The 22459-nt window shown below is 49.2% G+C and overlaps 1 protein-coding gene across 2 annotated transcripts in view; it reads left to right on the top strand.

Moving 5' to 3' along the window:
• The window catches only part of stk11 (serine/threonine kinase 11), a 166588-nt gene that overhangs the window by 71132 nt on the left and 72997 nt on the right, over nt 1-22459 (top strand). For both annotated transcript variants that reach the window (XM_086004618.1, XM_086004617.1), the window contains exon 7: nt 1569-1626. In XM_086004618.1, coding sequence (XP_085860744.1) covers nt 1569-1626 — 58 coding nt within the window. The remainder of the gene's footprint in view (nt 1-1568; nt 1627-22459) is intronic.

The following is a 22459-nucleotide window of genomic DNA, read 5'->3' as shown; positions in this document are numbered from 1 at the left end:
CACAACTCAGCAGTTCATTCTTATGCCATGGTTATTCTATATATAGCTTATGTGACTACACTTGCATTTCTAATAAGCCTTGTAGAAGCCTTATACTTGAGCTAGGCTCTTTGCCTGCTGGAAGGTTGTGGAAAAGTTTTAAGAGTAGGACTCAGAACAGAATGGCCTGTTTATTTGGTTTAATGGGCAACAGGAGCAAATATTAACAGAACCTAAATAACAACAGAATTAACAGAACCTACTTTGTTTCAATCATTTGATGATCCCTTTAGTTCCACAAACAAACCTGGCTAACTTTTTGTGTGATTTGAAATGTTACATCCACAAGCCACATTTTAAGTGCATTAAATAAATCATAACACAATAATAAAAGTGATTAATTTACCACGGTAATGAGATCCCTACAAATCTTCGAGTTGGTAGCCGAAGTAATTTGTGGTTTTACTTGGAAAAGTAGTAAATTGAACTATTGTCGGATCCTTTGGGGGAAAAATTCAGTTGTTTGTGCCTCACATTAGCGCCTTAAGAGGGCGCCAATTGGGGCGCAAAGAAACTAGCGCCCGGGCGCGGCGATGTTTGTGCCGCTCGCGCAATTAACTAGACATTTTGCGGCGGCGCTAAACACTACCGCCACGATCTCCTGCGCCGGCAGATCGTGACGTCAGTCGAGTGTACAACACCCCGGTAGCGCCCCGGACCGGATATTGAGTGGCGCCCCCTGCCTTACCGCCTGCCGCTAGCAACGACGGGTTGAGGGGAGCGTTATGCTGTCAGAAAGGGACTAGGGGAGCGCTATTTAAAGGCGACCGCTTCCTGCCTTTTTTTGTCGGTGACATTTTTGCACCACGCATAGAGAGAGAGAGAGAGACTTCTGGAGCGATTCAACGCTGTGCGAAGGAGTTTTGCGTACTGAGCAGCACGTTGCAGGTTTATTTTGATTTGCCCTTCCTTGCTTCGCCAGCACTCTGAGGTAGCGCCTCACTCCTTGGCGTTTGCGCCTTAAGACAGGTGTGAAGCGCCTGATTTAGCGCTCCAATCACCTCCAGGGACGATGAAAGCCAAGTTTGCTGTCGGAGGAGATAATTAGCGCCAGGCGTTGAACTTTGCGCACGGCCGAGAACGGCGCCCCAAATGGGGTGGTACCGAATTTTTCCCCCTTTAAATCCAGAAATCTCGGCACTAACTAATCACCAACGGCCCACCAGCGCTATTATTTTACAGCCTATGCGGCAGTGGCGATAAAAGTAGCATTAATTCAGGAAAATTGCGACCGCCATTGATTTTAATAGGGGCGCAGAGCAATGATCATCAACTTCTCACTGTTTCGGTGAGGGTAACAGCGGAACAACGCAGAAGTCCCAGGAAATTATGGCCTAAGTTGCTTGCACCATAATTTTCTCTTTCGTGCTGTAATACGGACTCTTGAACGTAGAAGGTGCAAGTCTCCAGCAAATTCTGGGCCAGTATCTGGAGAAGTCCAAATCACAGAGTAAATCTTCTAGTTTTGTAGCACGCGACCATTGTGGTTCTTTTTACATTAATACGGGTATCTTTTTCTGTCCTTGCAGGAATGCTTGAATATGATCCTGTGAAAAGATTTTCAATACAACAGATCAGACAGCACAAGTAAGTTTCCTAGCATCAGCAAAGTAGTCGAATACAAAGATGAATTAGTAATAAACCCAGGGTTCCTCATACCAATAACAGAGACTCTTCAATATATGTATGAGTTTAATTTACGAGACATCTAGAAGTTTTGGTGGAAAAGTGTCTGCATGCATGCTTAGTGAGATCCCTGGTGGTAATTCTCAGTTCTAATACATTTATAAAACTATTTTCTCACCAACTCCCCTCCTGAAGGCACTGACTCCATGCTGAGCAATGCTTTCGTAAATTCATAGAAATTAGAGCACAGAAGGAGGTCAAACGGGCTATTGAGCTGGTGCCAGTTCTAGTTCTCCAACTGGAAGTTGTCTACTGTAATCCCAATTCCCTACCCTTTCCCCATTGTTGCATTTTTTGGGACTTTTCTGCCCTTGCTCTTGTGGATGAGTCTTGGCTACCTACGATACTGACCGTATCTTCACTGGCTCTGATAACTAAGTTTCATAGCGTGCCTGGGATAATAAACTTCATTGTATGTTTTACCGTTTTGGCTACTAAATAGTGACCATTTCAAACACAACCAACAAGTAGAACATCAGCAAACCATGCAAGGCTTGATTTGCAGCTAAAACCATAAGTGTTTTTTTTTAAGTTTGTTATTTAAAACAAAATCTGAACACTGTAGCCTCTCGATATACTTTGTTTTCAATCATTTCAGTACACTCAAATTGACAGCTATTAGCTATCTTTCCTTGAGCCAATTTTGGGTATTCTGCATTAAGAGCATAATGTTCTTCCTCTTCTGATCCCCCAAGAACTTTTTTAATTTGTTTTTGTTAATATAAGTTTGATATTTTAGAAATTGTGGCTCAAAAATGCTATTTGGATTTTTTGTAGAATTTTCTAATTGTACAGATTGTAGTATTTTCTAATTGTACAGATTGAAGCACAAATCCTTTCTGAACAAGTGTTAACATGCTTAAAATTAGCAACAACCCCCCAAAAGGTAAAGTTATAACATTTTAAGCACCAAGTGCCCTAGGCTGAGAAATATGAACTTTTATTATGTAAATCCTAGACTATTGCCCTTTTAGATTAAAAGGTATTTTTACCATCTCCTGTGGCTTAAGAAGGCTTTCCCACTGTGTTGCATATCAGTTAATTGGGTTTCAGGAGCAACAGTTAGTTACTGGAGAGGGCTTGGATGAAATGAAAACTGACTGACAGTGACTGAATAATAAATGAGTTGACAGAAGCTCTTCACTTAATTTGTCATTGAGCAATTTCACAATCAACCTTGCTGTTTAGCAGGTGGCATATCTGAGTGGGGGGTTGCTTGCACTGTGCTGTCAATAGTGCTGCTCACTAAGATGGCCCGAGTAACCTTTTAGAATTTTTGCTGGAGTGAGTGCTGTATTTTGACACACACCTCCACATCGTGTGGGTGTTTTTTTTCAAAAGAGGCTTGTAGGCAGCATGGATTTTAAAGCAACAAGAATTATTGTCAGTTTGCTTTAGTTGCTGGAACGGTTCCTGCAGATTGAAGGATAGCAAATGTAACCCCACTATTTAATAAAGGAGGGAAGAGAGAAAACGGGGAACTACAGACCTGTTAGCCTCGCATCAGTAGTTGGGAAAATGCTGGAATCTATTATAAAGGATGCAATAACTGGGCACTTAGAAACTGAATATTGGGCAGAGTCAACATGGATTTATGAAAGGGAAATCCTATTTAACAAACCTATTGGAGTTCTTTAAGGATGTAACTAGTGGAGTAGACAAAGGGGAACCGGTAGATGTGGTGTATTTGGATTTTCAGAAGGCCTTCAGTAAGCTCCCACACAAGAGGTTGGTGAACAAAATTAGAGCACATGGAATTGGGGGTAATATACTAGCATGGGTTGAGAATTGGTTAACAGACAGAAAACAAAGAGTAGGGATAAACGGGTCTTTTTCAGGATGGCAGGCTGTGACTAGTGGGGCACTGCAAGGATCGGTGCTTGGGCCCCAGCTATTCACAATCTATATCAATGATTTGGATGAGGGGACTAAATGTAACATTTCCAAATTTGCTGATGATACAAAGCTAGGTGGCAGTGTCAGTTGTGAAGAGGCTTCAGGGGGATCTCGACAGGCTCAGTGAGTGGGCGAGAACATGGCACATGGAATATAATGTGGATAAATGTGAAGTTATCCACTTTGGTAGAAAGAACAGAAAGGCAGAGTATTTTCTAAATGGTGAAAGATTGGGGAATGCAGATTCTCAAAGGGACCTGGGTGACCTTGTACATGAGTCACTGAAAGTGAATGTGCAGGTGCAGCAAGCCATTAGGAAGGCAAATGGTAGATTTTTGTTAGGTAAAGGTATCAAGAGATATAGAGCAAAGAGGATTTGAGTACAGGAGTAAAGAAGTCTTACTCCAATTATATAGGGCCTTGGTGAGACCACACCTGGAGTACGGTGTACAATTTTGGTCTCCTTACCTAAGGAAGGATATGCTTGCCATAGAGGGAGTGCAACGATGGTTCACGAGATTGATTCCTGGGATGGCGGGACTGTCGTATGAGAAGAGATTGAGTAAACTAGGCCTGTATTCTCTTGAATTCAGAAGAATGAGAGGGGATCTCATTAAAGCATACAAAATTATTACAGGGCTTGATAGTGTGGATGCTGGGAGAATGTTTCCCTTGGCTAGGGAGTCTAGAACCAGGGGCCACAGCCTCAGGATAAAGGGTAGGCCATTCAGGACTGAGATGAGAAGACATTTCTTCACACAGAGGGTGGTGAATCTTTGTAATTCTCTACCCCAGAGAGCTGTGGAGGCTCAGTCATTGGGTATATTCAAAACACAAGTCGATAGATTTTTGACTAGTAAGGGCCTCAAGGGATATGGCGATAGGGCCGGTGAATGGAGCTGGGGCAGAAGATCAGCCATGATCTCATTGAATGGTGGAGCAGGCTCGAAGGGCCGAATGGCCTACCTCTGCTCCTATTTCTTATGTTCTTAGTTGCGTTTTATAAGAGTAATTTAGTGGAATTCTAACATCTGGGTTGAATTGAATGAGATGAGAAAATAAGAAAAGGCAATCCAGAGGAACTGCGATAGAAATGAAAAAACGTTTAGTAATTAGTGGGGAAACTGGATGGGACTGTAAGTGAACAACAACCTGCTCAAGTATAAGAGGTGTTGATGCGATAATAGCACTACGTCGATGACGAAGTCCAACACCGCCTTCAGTGTGCTAGTGCAGCCTTCGGTCGCCTGAGGAAGAGAGTGTTTGAAGACCAGGACCTCAAACCTGGCACTAAGCTCATGGTCTACAGGGCAGCAGTGATACCTGCCCTGCTGTGTGCCTCAGAGACATGGACCATGTACAGCAGGCACCTTAAAGCACTGGAGAGGTACCACCAACGCTGCCTCCGCAAGATCCTGCAAATCCATTGGCAGGATAGTTGCACCAACGTCAGTGTTCTTGCTCAGGCCAACATCCCGAGCATCGAAGCTCTGACCACGCTCAATCAGCTCCAATGAACAGGTCACATTGTCCGCATGCCCGATACAAGACTCCCAAAACAAGCGCTCTACACAGAGCTCCGGCACGGCAAGAGAGCCCCAGGTGGGCAGAGGAAATGCTTCAAGGACACCCTCAAAGCCTCCTTGAAAAAGTGTAACATCCCCACCGACACCTGGGAATCCCTGGCCCAAGACCGCACAAAATGGAGGAGAAGCATCCGGGAAGGCGCCGCACACCTCGAGTCTCTTCGCCGGGAGCAAGCGGAAGCCAAGCGCAAGGAGCGCACGTCAACCCAAGCACCCCACCCACCCGCCCCTTCAACCATCATCTGCCCCACCTGTGACAGAGACTGTAGGTCCCGCATTGGACTCATCAGTCACCTGAGAACTCATTTTTAATGTGGAAGCAAGTCATCCTCGGTTCCGAGGGACTGCCTAAGAGAGAAGACGACTACTACAGTATAAAAGCTAATATAGGAGCGTAGGAACAGGAGGCCATTCACCCCCTCAAGCCTGTCCTGCCATTCTATTGGATTATGGCGTAGCTGTACCTCGACTTGATTTATCTGCCTTTGCTCTATATCTCGTGATACCTTTACCTAACAGAAATCTACCAAGCTCACCATTGAAAATTTCAATTGATTCAGCAACTACAATCTTTTGAGAGTGTTCTAGATTTCCACTTTGTGTGGGGAAAAAGGGCTTTGTAATTTCCCTCCTAACTGGCCTAGCTATAACTTTAAGGTTACGCTCCCTTGTTCTGGAATCCCCCACCAGATGAAATAGTTTCATGTATCTACCCTATCAAATCCCTTTATCATTTAAACACTCCATTTATATCATCCCTCAACTGTTTAAACTCGAGAATAAAACCCAATCTTCAGTAACCTGTCCTCATAATTTAACCCTTTAAGTTCCAGTATCATTCTGCGCTGTACTCTCTCCAAGACCAATATATATTTCCTGAGGTGCGGTGCCCAAAATTGAATGCAGTACTCCAGATGGGGTGTAACCAAGGCTTTGTCGAACTGAAACATCACTTGCTCACTTCTGAATTCCAAATCTCTTGATATAAAGGCGAACATTCCGTTAGCCTTTTTGATTGCTTTTTGTACCTGTGCAGTGGCTTTTAGTGATTTGTGTACTTGGACACGTTTGCTCTTCTGCAGCTCCCAGTCTCTCCCCATTAAGAAAATATTCCGATTTGTCTTTCTCTGGTCCAAAATGGATGACCTCACACTTCCCCACCTTGAACTTCATCTGCCATAGTTTTGCCCACTTTCTTCTCTCATCTACACAACTTAATATACCTTCTAACTTTCTGTCATCTGAAAACTTGGATACAGAACTCTCTATTAATGACTTGAGTGAAGAAATATAGTGGTAGTATAGCTGTAGGTTAAAAACTTGCTCTTTAAATCAAAATTAATGTCGTTATTTTTTCCATCAAGCTGTCCTGTAATAGGTTTTATTTCTGTTTTATCCTGGTCCACTGATGCGATGTGCCTTTTTCTGACCAATAACTTCCCAGCTAACTCCTGGGTTCATTGGGGTAGAATGCATTCACTTACTAGATTCCTTCGCCTCCAATTGATGCCTCCCTTAGAATTCAGTTCTGCCATTCCATTGAGCAGTACATACAAATGGTCTGATGAGGCACTGAAAAATACTTCTAATTTCAAGTACTGTAAAAATTTTTATCAAGTCAAATAGCAGTTGTCAACTTTGAGATGAAACTAGTTGACATGGTTATAAGTATTTTGTTTCTGTAATATATTTAACATTGGAAAATATTAGGAAATGTGGATGCATGTTGAGCATGCATCCTTTTTAATTTAAATTGAGGATGTATGCATCTGTGATCTGTTGGGTGTTTCTATATATGAAGGATAACTAATTTCTATCTAGCAATAAAGTTTTTAAAAAAATCAAGTGTGTGTGTGTGTGTGTGTGTGTGTGTGTGTGTGTGTGTGTGTGTGTGTGTGTGTGTGTGTGTGTGTGTGTGTGTGTGTGTGTGTGTGTGTGTGTGTGTGTGTGTGTGTGTGTGTGTGTGTGTGTCAATGATGGGCCTATTTACTGAGACCTTATCTATACTTCCATATGTTTACTTTTGAGTCCTCTTAATTCCCATCTCCATGTAGCTCTGCTCTGTATTGCCTCCTGCCTGAAGCATCCTGAAATTTGGCCTCGTGCTTCTTCCCATTCATTGTACTTCCAGCCCTTTTCTCAGCTCACTACTGCTGTTACCTCTGTTTCCCCCTGCCATGCAGCCATCATCCTTTGCTGCTGCCATCTCGATCTTCATGTCATATGTTAAAGAAAAGCCTCATTCCTGCTGTTTCCAGGAATCTGGTTTAAGCATTTTAAAAAGTTTTTATATGCTGCTTTTGAAGTCGATTCCTAGTCACAGCAGGCACATGGCTTTTCTTAATGCGGGAATGGGATTCCCTAATAGGCTCTTCCACCCTAAGCTGGGAAATCTCCAGTTTCCTATTTTAAATAGAGGCTTCCCAGGTTAGTTTTGGAAGTGCTTTGCTTTTTAAAAGTTTTATGGGGGGCGAAAGGGGAACCATTTCCCTTCATTCCTCTCCCATGCACTAGTTCCTATCTCTTTCCCCTGCCCATTTTCTCCCTCTGTCCTCATTTTTTAAAAAAATTAAAATTCATTTATGGGATCTGGGCGTCACTGGCAACGCCAACATTTATTGCCCATCTCTAGTTGCCCTTGAGAAGATGGTGGTGAGCCGCCTTCCTGAACCGCTGCAGTCCGTGTGGTGATGGTACTCCCACAATGCTGTTAGGTAGGGAGTTCCAGGATTGTGACCCAGTGACGGTGAAGGAATGGCGATATACTTCTAAGTCTATACTTGGAAGTATATCTCCATTCCTTCACCGTCAGGACGGTGTGTGAATTGGAGTGGAACTTGGAGGTGGTGGTGTTCCCATGCGCCTGCTGCCCTTGTCCTTCTAGGTGGAAGAGGTTGCGGGTTTGGGAAGTGCTGCCGAAGAAGCCTTGGCGAGTTGCTGCAGCGCATCTTGTAGATGGTACACACTGCAGCCACGGTACGCCGGTGGTGGAGGGAGTGAACGTTTAAGGTGGTGGATGGGGTGCCAATCAAGCGGGCTGCTTTGTCCTGGATGGTGTCGAGCTTCTTCAGTGTTGTTGGAGCTGCACTCATCCAGGCAAGTGGAGAATATGCCATCACACTCCTTACTTGTGCCTTGTCGGTGGTGGAAAGGCTTTGGGGAGTCGGGAGGTGAGACACTCGCCGCAGAATACCCAGCCTCTGACCTGCTCTTGTTGCCTCAGTATTTATGTGGCTGGTTCAGTTAAGTTTCTGGTTAATGGTGACCCCCAGGATGTTGATAGTGGGGGTTTCGGCGATGGTAATGCCATTGAATGTCAAGGGGAGGTGGTTAGAATCTCACTTGTTGGAGATAGTCATTGCTTGGTACTTCTGTGGCACGAATGTTACCTGCCACTTATCAGCCCAAGCCTGAACGTCATCCAGGTCTTGTTGCATGCGGGCATGGACTGCTTCATTATCTGAGGAGTTGTGAATAGCGCTGAACACTGTGCAGTCATCAGCGAACATCCCCATTTCTGACCTTATGTTGGAGGGAAGGTCATTGATGAAGCAGCTGAAGATGGTTGGGCCTAGGACACTGCCCTGAGGAACTCCTGCAGCGATGTCCTGGGGCTGTGATGATTGACCTTCAACCACCACAACCATCTTCCTTTGTGCTAGATATGACTCCAGCCAGTGGAGTGTTTTCCCCCTGATTCCCATTGACTTCAGTTTTACTAGGGCTCCTTGATGCCAGACTCGGTCAAATCCTGCCTTGATGTCAAGGGCTGTCCCTCTCCCCTCACCTCTGGAATTCAGCTCCTTTGTCCATGTTTGGACCAAGGCTGTAATGAGGTCGGGAGCCTCTTGCTGGTCCCACCTCCCTGCCTCGCAGTTCCATGCCATTACCTTCTTTGTTACCCACTACTCTTACTTTCTCTCCTGCCTGCCTGCCATATTGAACACCCAATGCTTTTCCTCCACTCCCGATTGCCAACAAACCACTGACAAGTGCTTAAAGAGCTTAGTACATCTCTGACAAAAGGGGTAGAGGGGTCAGATTTCAGTATCTGGCCATGATGGTGGGGTGGGGCTGGGGGCTGGTGGGCGAGTGGCAATGGGGAGGAAGTTTCTTAAAAGGATTTTCTTAGCTGTGACCTATGGAAATCTGTACCATTTAAAATACTCAGCAATATTTAAAATAATAATAGATTTACCCCAGGTCTCCTGTGGGGAAATGATTTTTTTACACTTCTGGGGAGAAAAGGGAATTAATGCTCCTTTATCCCCCCCCCTCCTTGTTATCACTGCCACCTGTTTGAGTGCTTGTATTTTTCCCCCAAACAATATAGTGAGCGTGCGTTTTCTGTCTGCAGTATTGGAGGCTTAGGACGAACTGATCCTTCCCCCATTCTGTCCCGGTAGTGCATTAAAATGTGCTGGTGGTTGCCATTGTACCAGTGGGTGACACATGGTGATATAAGGTGCTTGATTGTGGCTGGTTACTGTCTTCCAACCGCAGCCCCCTCTCCCCCACCCCCCCCGACCCTTCCACCCCCACAGCTAGAAAATCAGAACAAGAAGAAATTTTGCAATACTAACAGTATCACGCTCCTTAAAATAAAGCTTTACATGATAAAGCATTGCATTGTGTTAGACTGCAGATGAAAGGGTGGAACTGAAAGAAATCAGTATTTGTAGGGAAATTGTGTTAGGAAAATTGATGGGACTAAAGGCCGATAAATCCCCAGGGCCTGATAATCTACATCCCAGGGTACTTAAGGAAGTGGCCCTAGAAATAGTAGATGCATTGCTGGTCATCTTCCAGAACTCGATAGACTCTGGAACAGTACCCATGGATTGGAGGGTAGCTAATGTTACCCCACTATTCAAAAAAGGTGGTAGAGAAAAAGTGGGGAATTATAGACCGGTAAGCCTGACATCGGTAGTGGGGAAAATGCTAGAATCTATTATAAAAGATGTAATAGCAAAGCACTTGGTAAGCAGTGACAGGATCGGACAAAGTCAACATGGATTTACAAAAGGTAAATCGTGCTTGACTAATCTACTGGAATTTTTTGAGGATGTAACTGGTAAAATAGATAAGGGAGAACCAGTGAATGTGGTGTATTTGGACTTTCAGAAGGCTTTCGATAAGGTCCCGCATAAGAGATTAGCGTGCAAAATTAAGGCACATGGGATTGGGGGCAAGGTATTGACTTGGATAGAGAACTGGTTGGCGGACAGAAAGCAAACAGTTGGAATAAACGGGTCGTTTTCCGAGTGGCAGGCAGTGACTAGTGGGGTACCGCAAGGATCGGTCCTAGGACCCCAGCTGTTCACAATATATATTAATGATCTGGACGAGGGAATTGGATGTAATATCTCCAAATTTGCAGACGACACAAAGCTGGGTGGGAGGGTAAGCTGTGAGGAGGATGTCGTGAAACTCCAGTACGATTTGGACAGATTGGGTGATTGGGCAGAAACATGGCAAATGCACTATAATGTGGATAAATGTGAGGTTATCCACTTTGGTGGCCAAAAACAGGAAGGCAGATTATTATTTGAATGGCAATAGATTGGGAGAAGGGGAAGTGCAAAGAGACCTGGGTGTTCTTGTGCACCAGTCGCTGAAAGTAAGCATGCAGGTGCAGCAGGCAGTTAAGAAGGCAAATGGTATGTTGGCCTTCGTAGCAAGAGGGTTCAAGTACAGGAACAAGGATGTCTTGCTACAGTTGTACAGAGCCTTGGTGAGACCGCACCTTGAGTATTGTGTGCAGTTTTGGTCGCCTTACCTGAGGAAGGACGTTCTTGCCATGGAAGGATTGCAGCGAAGATTCACCAGGCTGATACCTGGGATGGCAGGAATGACGTATGAGGAGAGATTGTGTTGATTGGGATTATACTCCCTGGAGTTTAGAAGATTGAGAGGGGATCTCATTGAAACCTATAAAATTCTGTCAGGCCTGGACAGACTAGATGCAGGAAGGATGTTTATGATGGCCGGGGAGTCCAGAACCAGGGGTCATAATCTAAGGATAAGGGGTAAGCCATTTAGGACTGAAATGAGGAGGAATTTCTTCACTCAGAGAGTGGTGAACCTGTGGAATTCTCTGCCACAGAGGGCGGTGGAGGCCAGTTCATTAAATATATTCAAAAAAGAGATGGATATATTTCTTAAGGCTAAAGGGATCAAGGGATATGGGGAGAAGGCAGGGACAGGGTACTGAATTTGGATGATCAGCCATGATCTCATTGAATGGCGGAGCAGGCTCGAAGGGCCGAATGGCCTACTCCTGCTCCTATCTTCTATGTTTCTATGCAGTACCTGTCTGTGTGTGAGGGAATATGTATGTGAGTAAGAAAATAATGAAAAACAGAATGATGTCTGTGAGGTGTAGTGATTCACTGGAATATTTGGGCAGCCTGCTTTTAAAATGGGATTTAGTTTTGTTCAAAAAAAATCATAGTAAGCTATATATAGACACAAAGGATAAATAGATCAGAACAATTTTTTAAAAACGTCAGAAATATTTTGGATAATATGGTATCACCAATACTTAACTCTTCATGAATAGTGCTTTATGGTTCCTAGAAAAATCAAAATCATGAAGATCATAAATATCATTTGTAAGTTTAATATGTGGTTGCACTCGAGCTTCCCAGATATTTGTATTTTTTTTTGTATTACTTTAACTCGGCTTAAGTTAAAATGCTTGGAATAGTGAGTATTGTTTACCTAACCATTCTCGAAGATACACTTGTATAGAATAGCTGGTGCCGTTGCTTGAAAAATAAACGTTTAATATTAATTACTGTGCTTACAGTACATCAAAAGCCAGCTGTTTTGTACAGGTCCCTCATTAAGAGAAGACTTTTAAAATCAGTGACTTCCTGTGTGAAGGATGTCAGCCCAAGGGTGAATGAATTAATTGATGAAGGATTACAGTGAGAGACTAGAAAATGAAGGTATCTTGCACAGGATGTCAAATTAATTTTGGCATTATGACTCCGTCAAAGGGAGACTGCAATAGCACTATCATTTACCCTGCAGGGAATTTTGTGCTTCTGCCAAAAAAAAGAAAATGTTTGAAATGCTAATTGTGAACAAACAGTGAAACAAAACTTGCTAAAATGTCTGGTGTGTACTTATTGTTTTGTTTTTGCATTATTCACTACAATAATCTACTCCATGAGTGTACACCTTAAAATAATTTTCATCCCAGCTGTTTTTATGTACTCTAAAGCTGTACAATGTGTTCAGGTTTGCAGTTTGCTTTCTAATCGCTATTATTAAATCTGTACATACTGGACTATGGGTCGCACTCTCTGGGTAGTACTCGATGCACAATGTAACTATTTAATCATGAAATAGTACTGTATGAATTTCAAAATTAACTTATAGGATATACTATGGCCTAGAAATTCAGTTGGCTGCGCCAGGCGCTAACGCCAAAAAAGGGCTATATTTCCGTCGATAAAGCCTTAGCGCCGGAATGCAGACCGATCTGTGCCGACGCCCAAATTCATTTGAGATTTAGCGCCGGCGCAAAGTGTTAGCGCCCGCTCGGGTGCGCGCGCAGCTTATGACGTCATATCCTCGCGCAACGCTGTTTTAGCGCCCCAACCTGGAAATTGAGTGGCGCCCGCCCAATGTGGGCGTGGCGCTATTAGGAATTGTAAAATGGAACGTTGCAGAGGCCCTGTGGGCCTCGGGGAGCGCAAATTAAAGGGCACCTCCACTGACCTATAAAGCCCAGCCATTTTGCTGCAATGACTTCACTGCTTTGGATTTCTACACAGAGACCAAGGGACAGAGATTCCAGATTTGGGACAAGATAGGAGAGGTCTTTCTGGCTTCTGGCCAGTGCTTTGACATTTGACTCTTGCTGATTTCACTGTTGCGACCTTGATTATGGGGGCTGCATGGGGGGCCAACATTGAGTTGCAGCATTATGTGCGGAGGGCTCGCAGACGCTGTGAGAGACGGGCAGCCATGCGTAGACACAGAAGGGCCATCAGGCGTCGCCAACGTAGGCCTTACGCACCCAGGCAATACCGGCAGCAGGTGTCCTATGTCACCATGTCTGCGGCACTTTGTGTAAAGAGGCTGCGCTTCAGAAGGGAGGTGGTTGGAGAGATCTGCCAGCTGCTTCACGCAGATTTGCAGCCACAGCTCATGTCCAGGACACGTCTCTCGGTGGAAGTGAAGGTCACGGTGGCTCTCAGCTTTTATGCAAGCGGCTCGTTCCAAGCCGCTGCTGGGGACATCGCGAACATCTCCCAGTTCGCCGTACATCGCTGCATCCGGCAGGTCACCGATGCACTGTTCGCGAGGAGACACCAGTTCATCTCCTTCCCCATGACCCAACAGAGGCAGCAGCAGCGTGCAGTGGGATTTGGCAGGATCGCGGGCTTCCCCATGGTGCAGGGCGCCATTGACTGCACGCATGTGGCTATGCGGGCACCTATAGACAATCCCGAGGTTTACCGCAACCGCAAGGGCTACCATTCCCTCAATGTGCAGCTGGTGTGTGACCACAGGCAGCGCATCCTAGCTGTAAATGCCCGCTTCCCAGGAAGCAGCCACGATGCTTTTATCCTGCGCCAGACTACTGTGGCTGACATGTTCCAGGCACAGCCTCCACCAAGGGGATGGCTTATCGGGGACAAGGGCTACCCTTTGTGCACATGGCTCATGACCCCGCTCCGCGCGCCCAGGACCCCAGCGGAGGACTCATATAACGAAAGCCATCAAGCAACAAGGAACGTCATAGAGCAAACCATAGGCGTCCTCAAGCAACGCTTCCGCTGCCTGGATCGCTCCGGCGGCTCTCTACAGTATTCGCCGGATAGTGTGTCCCAGTTCGTCGTCGTGTGCTGCATGCTGCACAACCTGGCTATCCGCCGGACGCAGGCACTGCCACCTGACATTGCACCACCACCTGAGGAGGACGAGCAGGAGGACCATCAGGAGGAGGAGGGGGAGGAGGAGGAGGAGCAGGCCAGGAGGGGGCCAGAAGGCCCAAGGGCCGTACGCCAGGGGCTTATTGCTCGACACTTCTAGGCCCGCTGTGAGGGAATGGCCTGTGGGAATGAGCGCACCTGAAGGCAGCCGCTCCGGAAGCCGTCAGCCGGTTAACGCAGCAAACACTTGAAACATGACACCTGGACAAGCTGAATAAATAAAAACCTTTATTTAACAAACTGAGGCCCCGTCCCACATGAAACTCAAAAACACAGAACACACCCAAAAAACAGTCACAAACATATGTCACTCCCCCAACCTGGGGAGGACTAACAAAAGTTGGCCATCCACATGGCCTTCAACATTGGCCGTAACAAAAAAAGGGCCCCCCTCGCCAACAGAAAGACCCCCATAAAAACAAAAAATGCCTTCAATTTCGGCCATCCACAAAAATCAGCCCCAAAACACAATCCCCCCCATATATACAATGCCGCAGAGACCACACTCTAGCGGCTGTGCCGAGAGGGCGAGTCCTTAGAGAGCCTTCCCCGGCCCCTGCCCGGCCTGCTGCTCCGCCTCAACGTGGGCCCTGTGGCGGCCTCAAGGCTGGGGGAAGGCTCATGAGGGCCCCCATGCGTCGCGACAGATGCCCTTGGGGGTCGGCCAACACGACGCACGTCCCGGGAGGGGACGGCTGCTGACTGGTTCGGCTGTGGCTGGACAGCATCAGTGGCAGCAGCAGCTCCTCGCACCCTGACTGGGGGAGTGGCAGTGTCGGATGCTCCAAGGGGGGCAAGCTGGCTGCTGCCAGGCGCGCGAGGCTCAGCAGACACAGTGGCAGTCGTCCGGCCTGGCAGTTCAGCTGGCGCAGCTATGTGCTGGAGGCCAGCCCGCTGTGTTGCAGCAGGGCGGCGGGTGCGACGCCTCTGCGTCACAGCGAGTGTGACAGAAGTCAGTGACCGCACTGCCCGGGTATGTGCCTCCAGCTGCTGTGACAGTGTGTCGAAGGAACCACCTCTCTGGCGACTCTCCTCCTGCAGTGCCGCGAGTAGTTCGACCCCCCCCCCCCCCTGGCGTGCGCTCCACCCCCCTGGCCTGTGATTGGCCGAATGCTGCCACACTCTGAGCCAGGGACTCGATGGCGTGCGGCATCTGCTGCACAACCCCCATGAACTCATGGTGGCGCCGGTCAGACGCCACCGAGATCTCTTGCAGGAGGCGCACCTCCTGGCTGAGGCCACTCTCCGGACTGGAGAGAGGACTCTGCAGCTGGGGAGAAGCCGGCCGAGCTGGCCGACCCCTGCCGCCTGCCTGGACCCCACTGCAAGCAGGATCTGCCCTCCCCTGCAACACCTCCCCCTGGCTCTCCTGCATGCCAGACGTCCCTGTGGTAAACCACTGTCATACCTGTCTGTGTCTGTATGTGTATTCCACTAGGTACAGGTCTGGACATGCCTCGGCTGACTCCTCCCACTATTCCAGGTATATAAGTGACTACCTCCCAGTCCCTTAGTATTCTGGACGGGTCGACCACTCGAGACAAGACCTTCATTCTTTAGTTAATAAAAGCCTGATTGTTACTCGCTCAACCTCAGTCTTTTGAGTAATTGATGGCGCATCAATTTTATTAACTAAATTTTTTATAATGGAGAAGATCCTCACACCAGCATGCCTGGACCTGGACAGTCGGGAAGCGGACGCTTCCACCAAGTTTGCTCACTGGCTCACGTGCTTCGAGACATTCCTGACTGCCTCCACTGCGGTCGAAACGGATGCGGACAAACTGTCTGTCCTGTTCTCCAAGGTGAACCACCGAGTGTACTCAGTCATCCGGGACGCGACCTCGTACACAGCCGCCCTCCAGCTCCTCAAGACCCAGTACACGCGCCCTGTGAACGAAGTATATGCTAGGCACCTTCTGGGGAGTCGCAAGCAACAACCTGGGGAATCGACTGAGGAATACCTCCAAGCACTGTCCGTGCTTGGCCGGGCCTGTGGGTGTAAGGCGGTAACGCCCACTAAGTACACGGAGGAACTGATCCGGGATGCCTTCGTAGCGGGCCACAGGTCCAACTACACCCGACAGCGACTGCTGGAGCAGAGTGACCTCACCCTCGACAAAGCCTCCGACATCGCACTAACGCTGGACGCAGCCTTCCGGGGCATGGATGCCTACTCCTCTGCACCGTGGACGCCGCGGGGAACGACAACCTGGGACACGGTAGGACAGCCCCATAGCACCGTGCCACCCCAGCCACAGCCCAACAACGGCCCAACTACCGCAGCAGTGTCCCAAAGCCAGACAGCAGTATCCCAAGGCCAGAAATGCTACTTCTGTGGCCAGGCCAAACACCCCAGAGCGCGCTGCCCGGCGAAGAATGCGACCTGCTCGGGCTGCGGGAAAAAGGGACACTACGCCAGCGTCTGCAAGGCCAAAGCCACCCCGAACGCCAGCAGCGCCGCGTGTGGGCCGTGCGAGCCGCCATCTTGGGCAACCCCAGCCATGTGCGAACCACCGCAGCAGCAGCCATCTTGGACGACTCCAGCCACATGGGAATCATGGACACCGCCATCTTGGACACCAGCCGGGACGCAGCAGACCGCCAACCCCCCCCCATCTGATACTCGCAGCAACACACCGACCCCTACGCTGGCCTCTGTGACGCTGGACCAAACGAGACCGCACCAGCTAGCTCGGTCCAAAATGGACGTTAAGGTAAACGGCCATGCAATAAACTGCCTTTTTGACTCCGGGAGCACAGAGAGCTTCATCCACCCCGACACGGTGCGGCGTTGCTCTCTCCCAGTCCTGCCTGCGCACCAGCGGATTTCTATGGCCTCCGAGTCCCAGTCAGCGGACATTGGCGGCTACTGCGTGGTGACACTAGTAGTAGACGGGACTGTGTTCAATAATTTTAAACTCCTGGTCCTGCCCGACCTCTGCGCTGCCGTTCTACTGGGGTTGGATTTCCAGTGCCACCTCAAAAGCGTTACGATGGCGTACGGTGGCCCCCTCCCCCCACTCACAGTCCGCAGCCAGCAGCCTCCAAATTGCCCGCCGCGCACCAGATGCAACCTCTCCACACTCAGAGTCCCACCCCCCCCACTGTTTGCTAACCTCACCCCCGACTGTAAGCCCATCGCCACAAAGAGCAGGCGATACAGTGCCGGGGACAGGGTTTTCATCAAAACCGAAGTGGAACGGCTCCTGAAGGAGGGGATTATTGAGGGCAGCTCCAGCCCCTGGCGAGCCCAGGTTGTGGTCGTTAAGACCGGCGAGAAACAACGCCTGGTCATCGACTACAGCCAAACAATAAACCGCTACACCCTGCTGGACGCCTACCCACTCCCCCGCATAGCTGACATGGTCAACCAGATCGCGCAGTACCGCGTCTTTTCGACCATTGACCTGAAATCAGCATACCACCAGCTCCCCATCAGCCCTGAAGACCGCCAGTATACTGCTTTTGAGGCAAACGGCCGCCTCTATCACTTCCTTAGGGTTCCCTTCGGCGTTACCAACGGGGTCTCCGTCTTCCAAAGGGAGATGGACCGGATGGTCGATCAAAACGAGCTGCAGGCCACTTTCCCTTACCTAGATAATGTGACCATCTGCGGCCATGACTTGCAGGACCATGACGCAAACCTCGAGAAATTCCTCCGCACCGCCCAACTCCTGAACCTGACATATAACAAGGAGAAGTGCATATTCCGCACAGACCGCCTCGCCATCCTTGGCTGTGTTGTAGAACACGGGGTCATCGGTCCCGACCCGGACCGGATGCGTCCCCTTATGGAACTCCCACTGCCCCACTGCCTAAAAGCTCTGAAGAGGTGCCTAGGGTTTTTTTCCTACTACGCTCAGTGGGTCCCCTACTATGCAGACAAAGCCCGTCCGCTGATCAAGTCCACCTCTTTTCCCGTGACGGCAGAGGCCCGCTTAGCCTTCCACCGTATCAAGGAAGACATTGCCAAAGCCACCATGCATGCAGTGGACGAATCCATCCCCTTCCAGGTGGAAAGCGATGCGTCCGACTTCGCTCTGGCCGCCACCCTTAATCAGGCGGGGAGACCTGTGGCATTCTTCTCACGAACCCTCCAGGGCCCAGAGACCAGACACTCCGCGGTCGAGAAGGAGGCCCAGGCTATCGTGGAGGCTGTGCGTCATTGGAGGCACTACCTGGCCGGAAAACGATTTACCCTGCTCACTGACCAGCGTTCAGTTGCTTTTATGTTCAACAACAAGCAGAGGGGCAAAATCAAAAATGACAAGATCTTGAGGTGGAGAATCGAACTTTCCACCTACAATTACGAGATCTTGTACCGGCCCGGGAAGCTCAATGAACCCCCAGATGCCCTATCGCGTGGCACCTGCGCCAGCGCGCAGATCGATAGGCTGAGGGCCCTCCACAATGACCTCTGCCACCCGGGGGTCACCAGGTTCTTCCACTTCATCAAGGCCCGCAACCTGCCTTACTCCATCGAGGAGGTCAGGACCATGACCAAGAACTGCCAAGTCTGCGCTGAGTGCAAACCGCACTTTTATAGACCAGACAGAGCCCACCTGATAAAAGCCACTCGCCCTTTCGAACGCCTGAGCGTCGATTTCAAAGGGCCTCTCCCCTCCTCCGACCGCAATGTGTACTTCCTCAACATCATTGACGAGTACTCCCGGTTCCCGTTCGCTATCCCCTGCCCGGACATGACCAGTGCCACGGTCATTAAATCTCTGAACAGCCTCTTCACCCTGTTCGGTTTCCCCAGCTATATCCATAGCGACCGGGGCTCATCGTTTATGAGCGACGAACTCCGCCAGTACCTGCTCGCTAGGGGTATAGCCACAAGCAGGACCACCAGTTACAACCCCCGGGGGAACGGACAGGTGGAAAGAGAGAATGCAACTGTTTGGAAGGCCGCCCTACTAGCCTTAAAGTCTAGGGGCCTTCCGACCTCCCGCTGGCAGGAGGTGCTCCCCGATGCGCTCCACTCGATTCGGTCACTTCTCTGCACTGCCACCAATGCCACCCCTCACGAGAAAATGTTTGTCTTCCCAAGGAAGTCCACATCGGGGACATCGCTACCGCCATGGCTGACGTCCCCAGGGCCGGTACTACTGAGAAGACACGTGAGGGCCAATAAAACGGACCCCCTGGTCGAGAGGGTCGACCTCCTCCACGCCAACCCCCAGTACGCTTACATTGCGTACCCGGACGGGCGGGAGGACACAGTCTCCATACGAGACCTCGCACCCTCGGGGACCGCTGTAACCCACTACCCATTACCACCCACCCCCACGACCCGATATCCAACCCCAGCAGCCGGCACGCCTGAGCCCGTCACCCACGAGGACTACACTCCAGGGCCCCAGCCTACACGGGACGCGACGCCGGAAGCTCCACCACCCCTGCCGTCGCCACGTCGATCACAGCGGCAGACAAGACCTCCGGAGAGACTCCAATACACGAACTTTTAAATACACTTCACCCCGCCGGACTCATTTTTAAACAAGGGGTGAATGTGGTAAACCACTGTCATACCTGTCTGTGTCTGTATGTGTATTCCACTAGGTACAGGTCTGGACATGCCTCGGCTGACTCCTCCCACTATTCCAGGTATATAAGTGACTACCTCCCAGTCCCTTAGTATTCTGGACGGGTCGACCACTCGAGACAAGACCTTCATTCTTTAGTTAATAAAAGCCTGATTGTTACTCGCTCAACCTCAGTCTTTTGAGTAATTGATGGCGCATCAGTCCCCCCTTCATTGCCATCCCCTGGCACGGCTGAGGGCTCGCCCGATGGCCCGGCTTCCTCCTCGTCCTGGACGTCCTCCTCCTCCAAGGGCCTGGCACCCGGCGCCTCAGGGACCACCTCCTCCTCAGCAGCTGAAAGCAGGAAGGCACAAGAGTAGCTTTAAAGTGAGGACAGGGCGTCAGCGAGGGACGCCTGAGCGGTGGCATTATGCGCATTTGTCCGTCAGTGGGAAAGGATTTAGATCGGAAGCACTAGGGCAACGAGAGAGCTGCAAGCGGTCATCTCCTTACCAGTGGCTTCCAGCACAGGGTCCGCATCCCCGATGGCTACAGGGCCAGTCACCCGGGGACGCAGGAGTCCAGCGACGCTCTCCTCCAGAGCACTTAGAGCCTGGTAGTGGGGCCGTCCACCACCGGTCTCCAGCCGGCTGCGCGCATTTCTTGCCAGCTTGGCCTGCAAGAGAAAGGACGGACTCTAAGTACAGTGTGGTGCCCTGTTGCTGTGTGTACTGCCTCCCATGGTGGAATAGCCTGGCCAGTGTGGTCAGTGCAGAAAGTGCTGCTGATGATCATGCCAGTGGCATTGCTGCGTGAGGAGGGCTGCCCATTATGCCTTTGAGGTCCCTTTGCCCATAGTGTGAGGCTCACATGCAAGGATGAGGAGGACAGTGGAAAGGGTACTCACCTTCACCAGCCGACAGAGGTCATTGAACTTTTTGCGGCACTGGTCCGCAGTCCTGGGCACATCTGAGTTTGAGGAGACCCTGCGTGCGATGCTCCTCCAGGCTTTCCTGAACACTCTCCTGGGAGCCTTTCTGCCATTGTCTGGGCACAAGATGGGTCTTCTCTCCTGGACAGCATCAATCAGCACCCTCAGTGCATGGTCTGAGAAGCGCTGGGCTCTTTCACGGGCCATCTCCATCTGTTCTGGCGCTATTTTGTCCCACCAGCACTGTTGAGGCCTAGCAGCAGGGCTCCAGTGTGCAGGGCGTGGCAGCAGTCAAAGTTGACCCTTCCCCCTTTAAGAGCAGGCCGGCGCCAGGGTGTCTGCTGTCAAGCAACACATGACCGCACCTGCGCTGCGCCCGGCATCGGCGTTATCAGGCCGCAGCGCCGGTTTAGCGCCGGAACCGAGCATTGCAACGCCGGTTTCAGCGCTCGCCAAAACTCTTGGCCAAATCCACTGAATTTCGGCGCGGTTGCCTGCAGTTTCCGGCGGGTGCTAAATTTACCGAACGCCCGACTTTAGCGCCCCAAAACTGTGCAAACTGAATTTCTAGGCCTATATGTCTATTATGTGGCTTTTGATTTATTTCTCTTTCCACTCTCCCTCGCCTCAGCAAGAAAACCTCTTTGAATCAATAAACTGTACTAGTAGGAACAGTGGGATTTTGTCAATCTACATATTTGTGGCCAGGACTCCATGTTGAGAACAATGCAGGGGAGAAACCAGAGGGCTTTTAAGCAATTAAAAAAAAAAAAAAAAAAAAAAAAAAAAATGAATCATTCAGTGGTCAGATTGTAAATCCACCCATGTACATTTGTGAACATAATTTTTTTTTAATGAAATTTTGTTTTTGGAACGTTGTGGTGGTATGCAGCCCGCCACCCCCCCACCCTCACCCTGCCCCCATGTGCCCAATGCTTAATCATCATTCTGCTACTGTGGGGAGGTGCTGATCAAGTTTTGGCTCCCTCCACACAGGAAGTGAAAGTCGAAGTAAAGGTTTGTCTCGCGTTGTGTTAAGAGCTTGTTCCAAGTACATTGGATGAAACCTGGATCTATCTTCTCAGTCCACTTGGCTGGGGGTTGTTGCATGCCTTGGAAAGATGCAAGAAAAGGAAGGGGAAGTTAATTGCTTAATCAAATTGGTTTACACTAGTGTCCACTGAGATGGGTATTGACCAAAGTGAAATAAGCTAATGGTAGCTGAGATCTTTCTCCTAGAGTAAAGTGATCCAGGCCACTAACTGAATTTAAGATAACCTAAAGGATGAGCCATTTCCCCTGATCTGCAGCTGGCCAAAATCAGGAAGCTGCTGACTAGAAATTGAATAAATGAATTGACTTCTGGAGGCTCAAAAATGTCTTGCCTGGAAATATGAACTTGGATGTCTTTCTATTCCTACATAATGTTCAATCTTTGTAAAGATAAAACTCCAAATTCTTGGAGGAAATTGTTTTGAAAAACTTAACAGTAAAGGGATAAGAATACTGAGACAGAGGGGTAGATTTTCCTGGAGCCGTCGGGCGGGGTTTCAGGCGTGTGGGGGGGGGGGGGGGGGGGAATCCTGAATTCGGGGGTCTCCACCATCCCGTCCAAAACCCGCCTCCTGTGAAACTATTTGAGGGGTTTCGTGTGGGTTTCCCAACGACTCCAAACCACGCCAGGACTTGGAGGGGTCGCGATGTCGGTGCTCAGGTGAGTGATGGGTGCATAAGTGCAAAGATAAGTGTGTTTGGTGTGTCTAAAGTGTATAAAGAAGTTTAAATTACCTGTACTTACCTTAACAGCTTTTCTTCCTCTCGGTTTCGGGAGTCCATCAT

The sequence above is a fragment of the Somniosus microcephalus genome, chromosome 13 (genome assembly GCF_052327205.1).
Source record: "Somniosus microcephalus isolate GS21.2 chromosome 13, FLI_Smic_1.0, whole genome shotgun sequence".
Classification (NCBI taxonomy): domain Eukaryota; kingdom Metazoa; phylum Chordata; class Chondrichthyes; order Squaliformes; family Somniosidae; genus Somniosus; species Somniosus microcephalus.
Note: the sequence above shows the minus strand (reverse complement) of the source record. Positions and strands in the feature narration are given on the sequence as shown.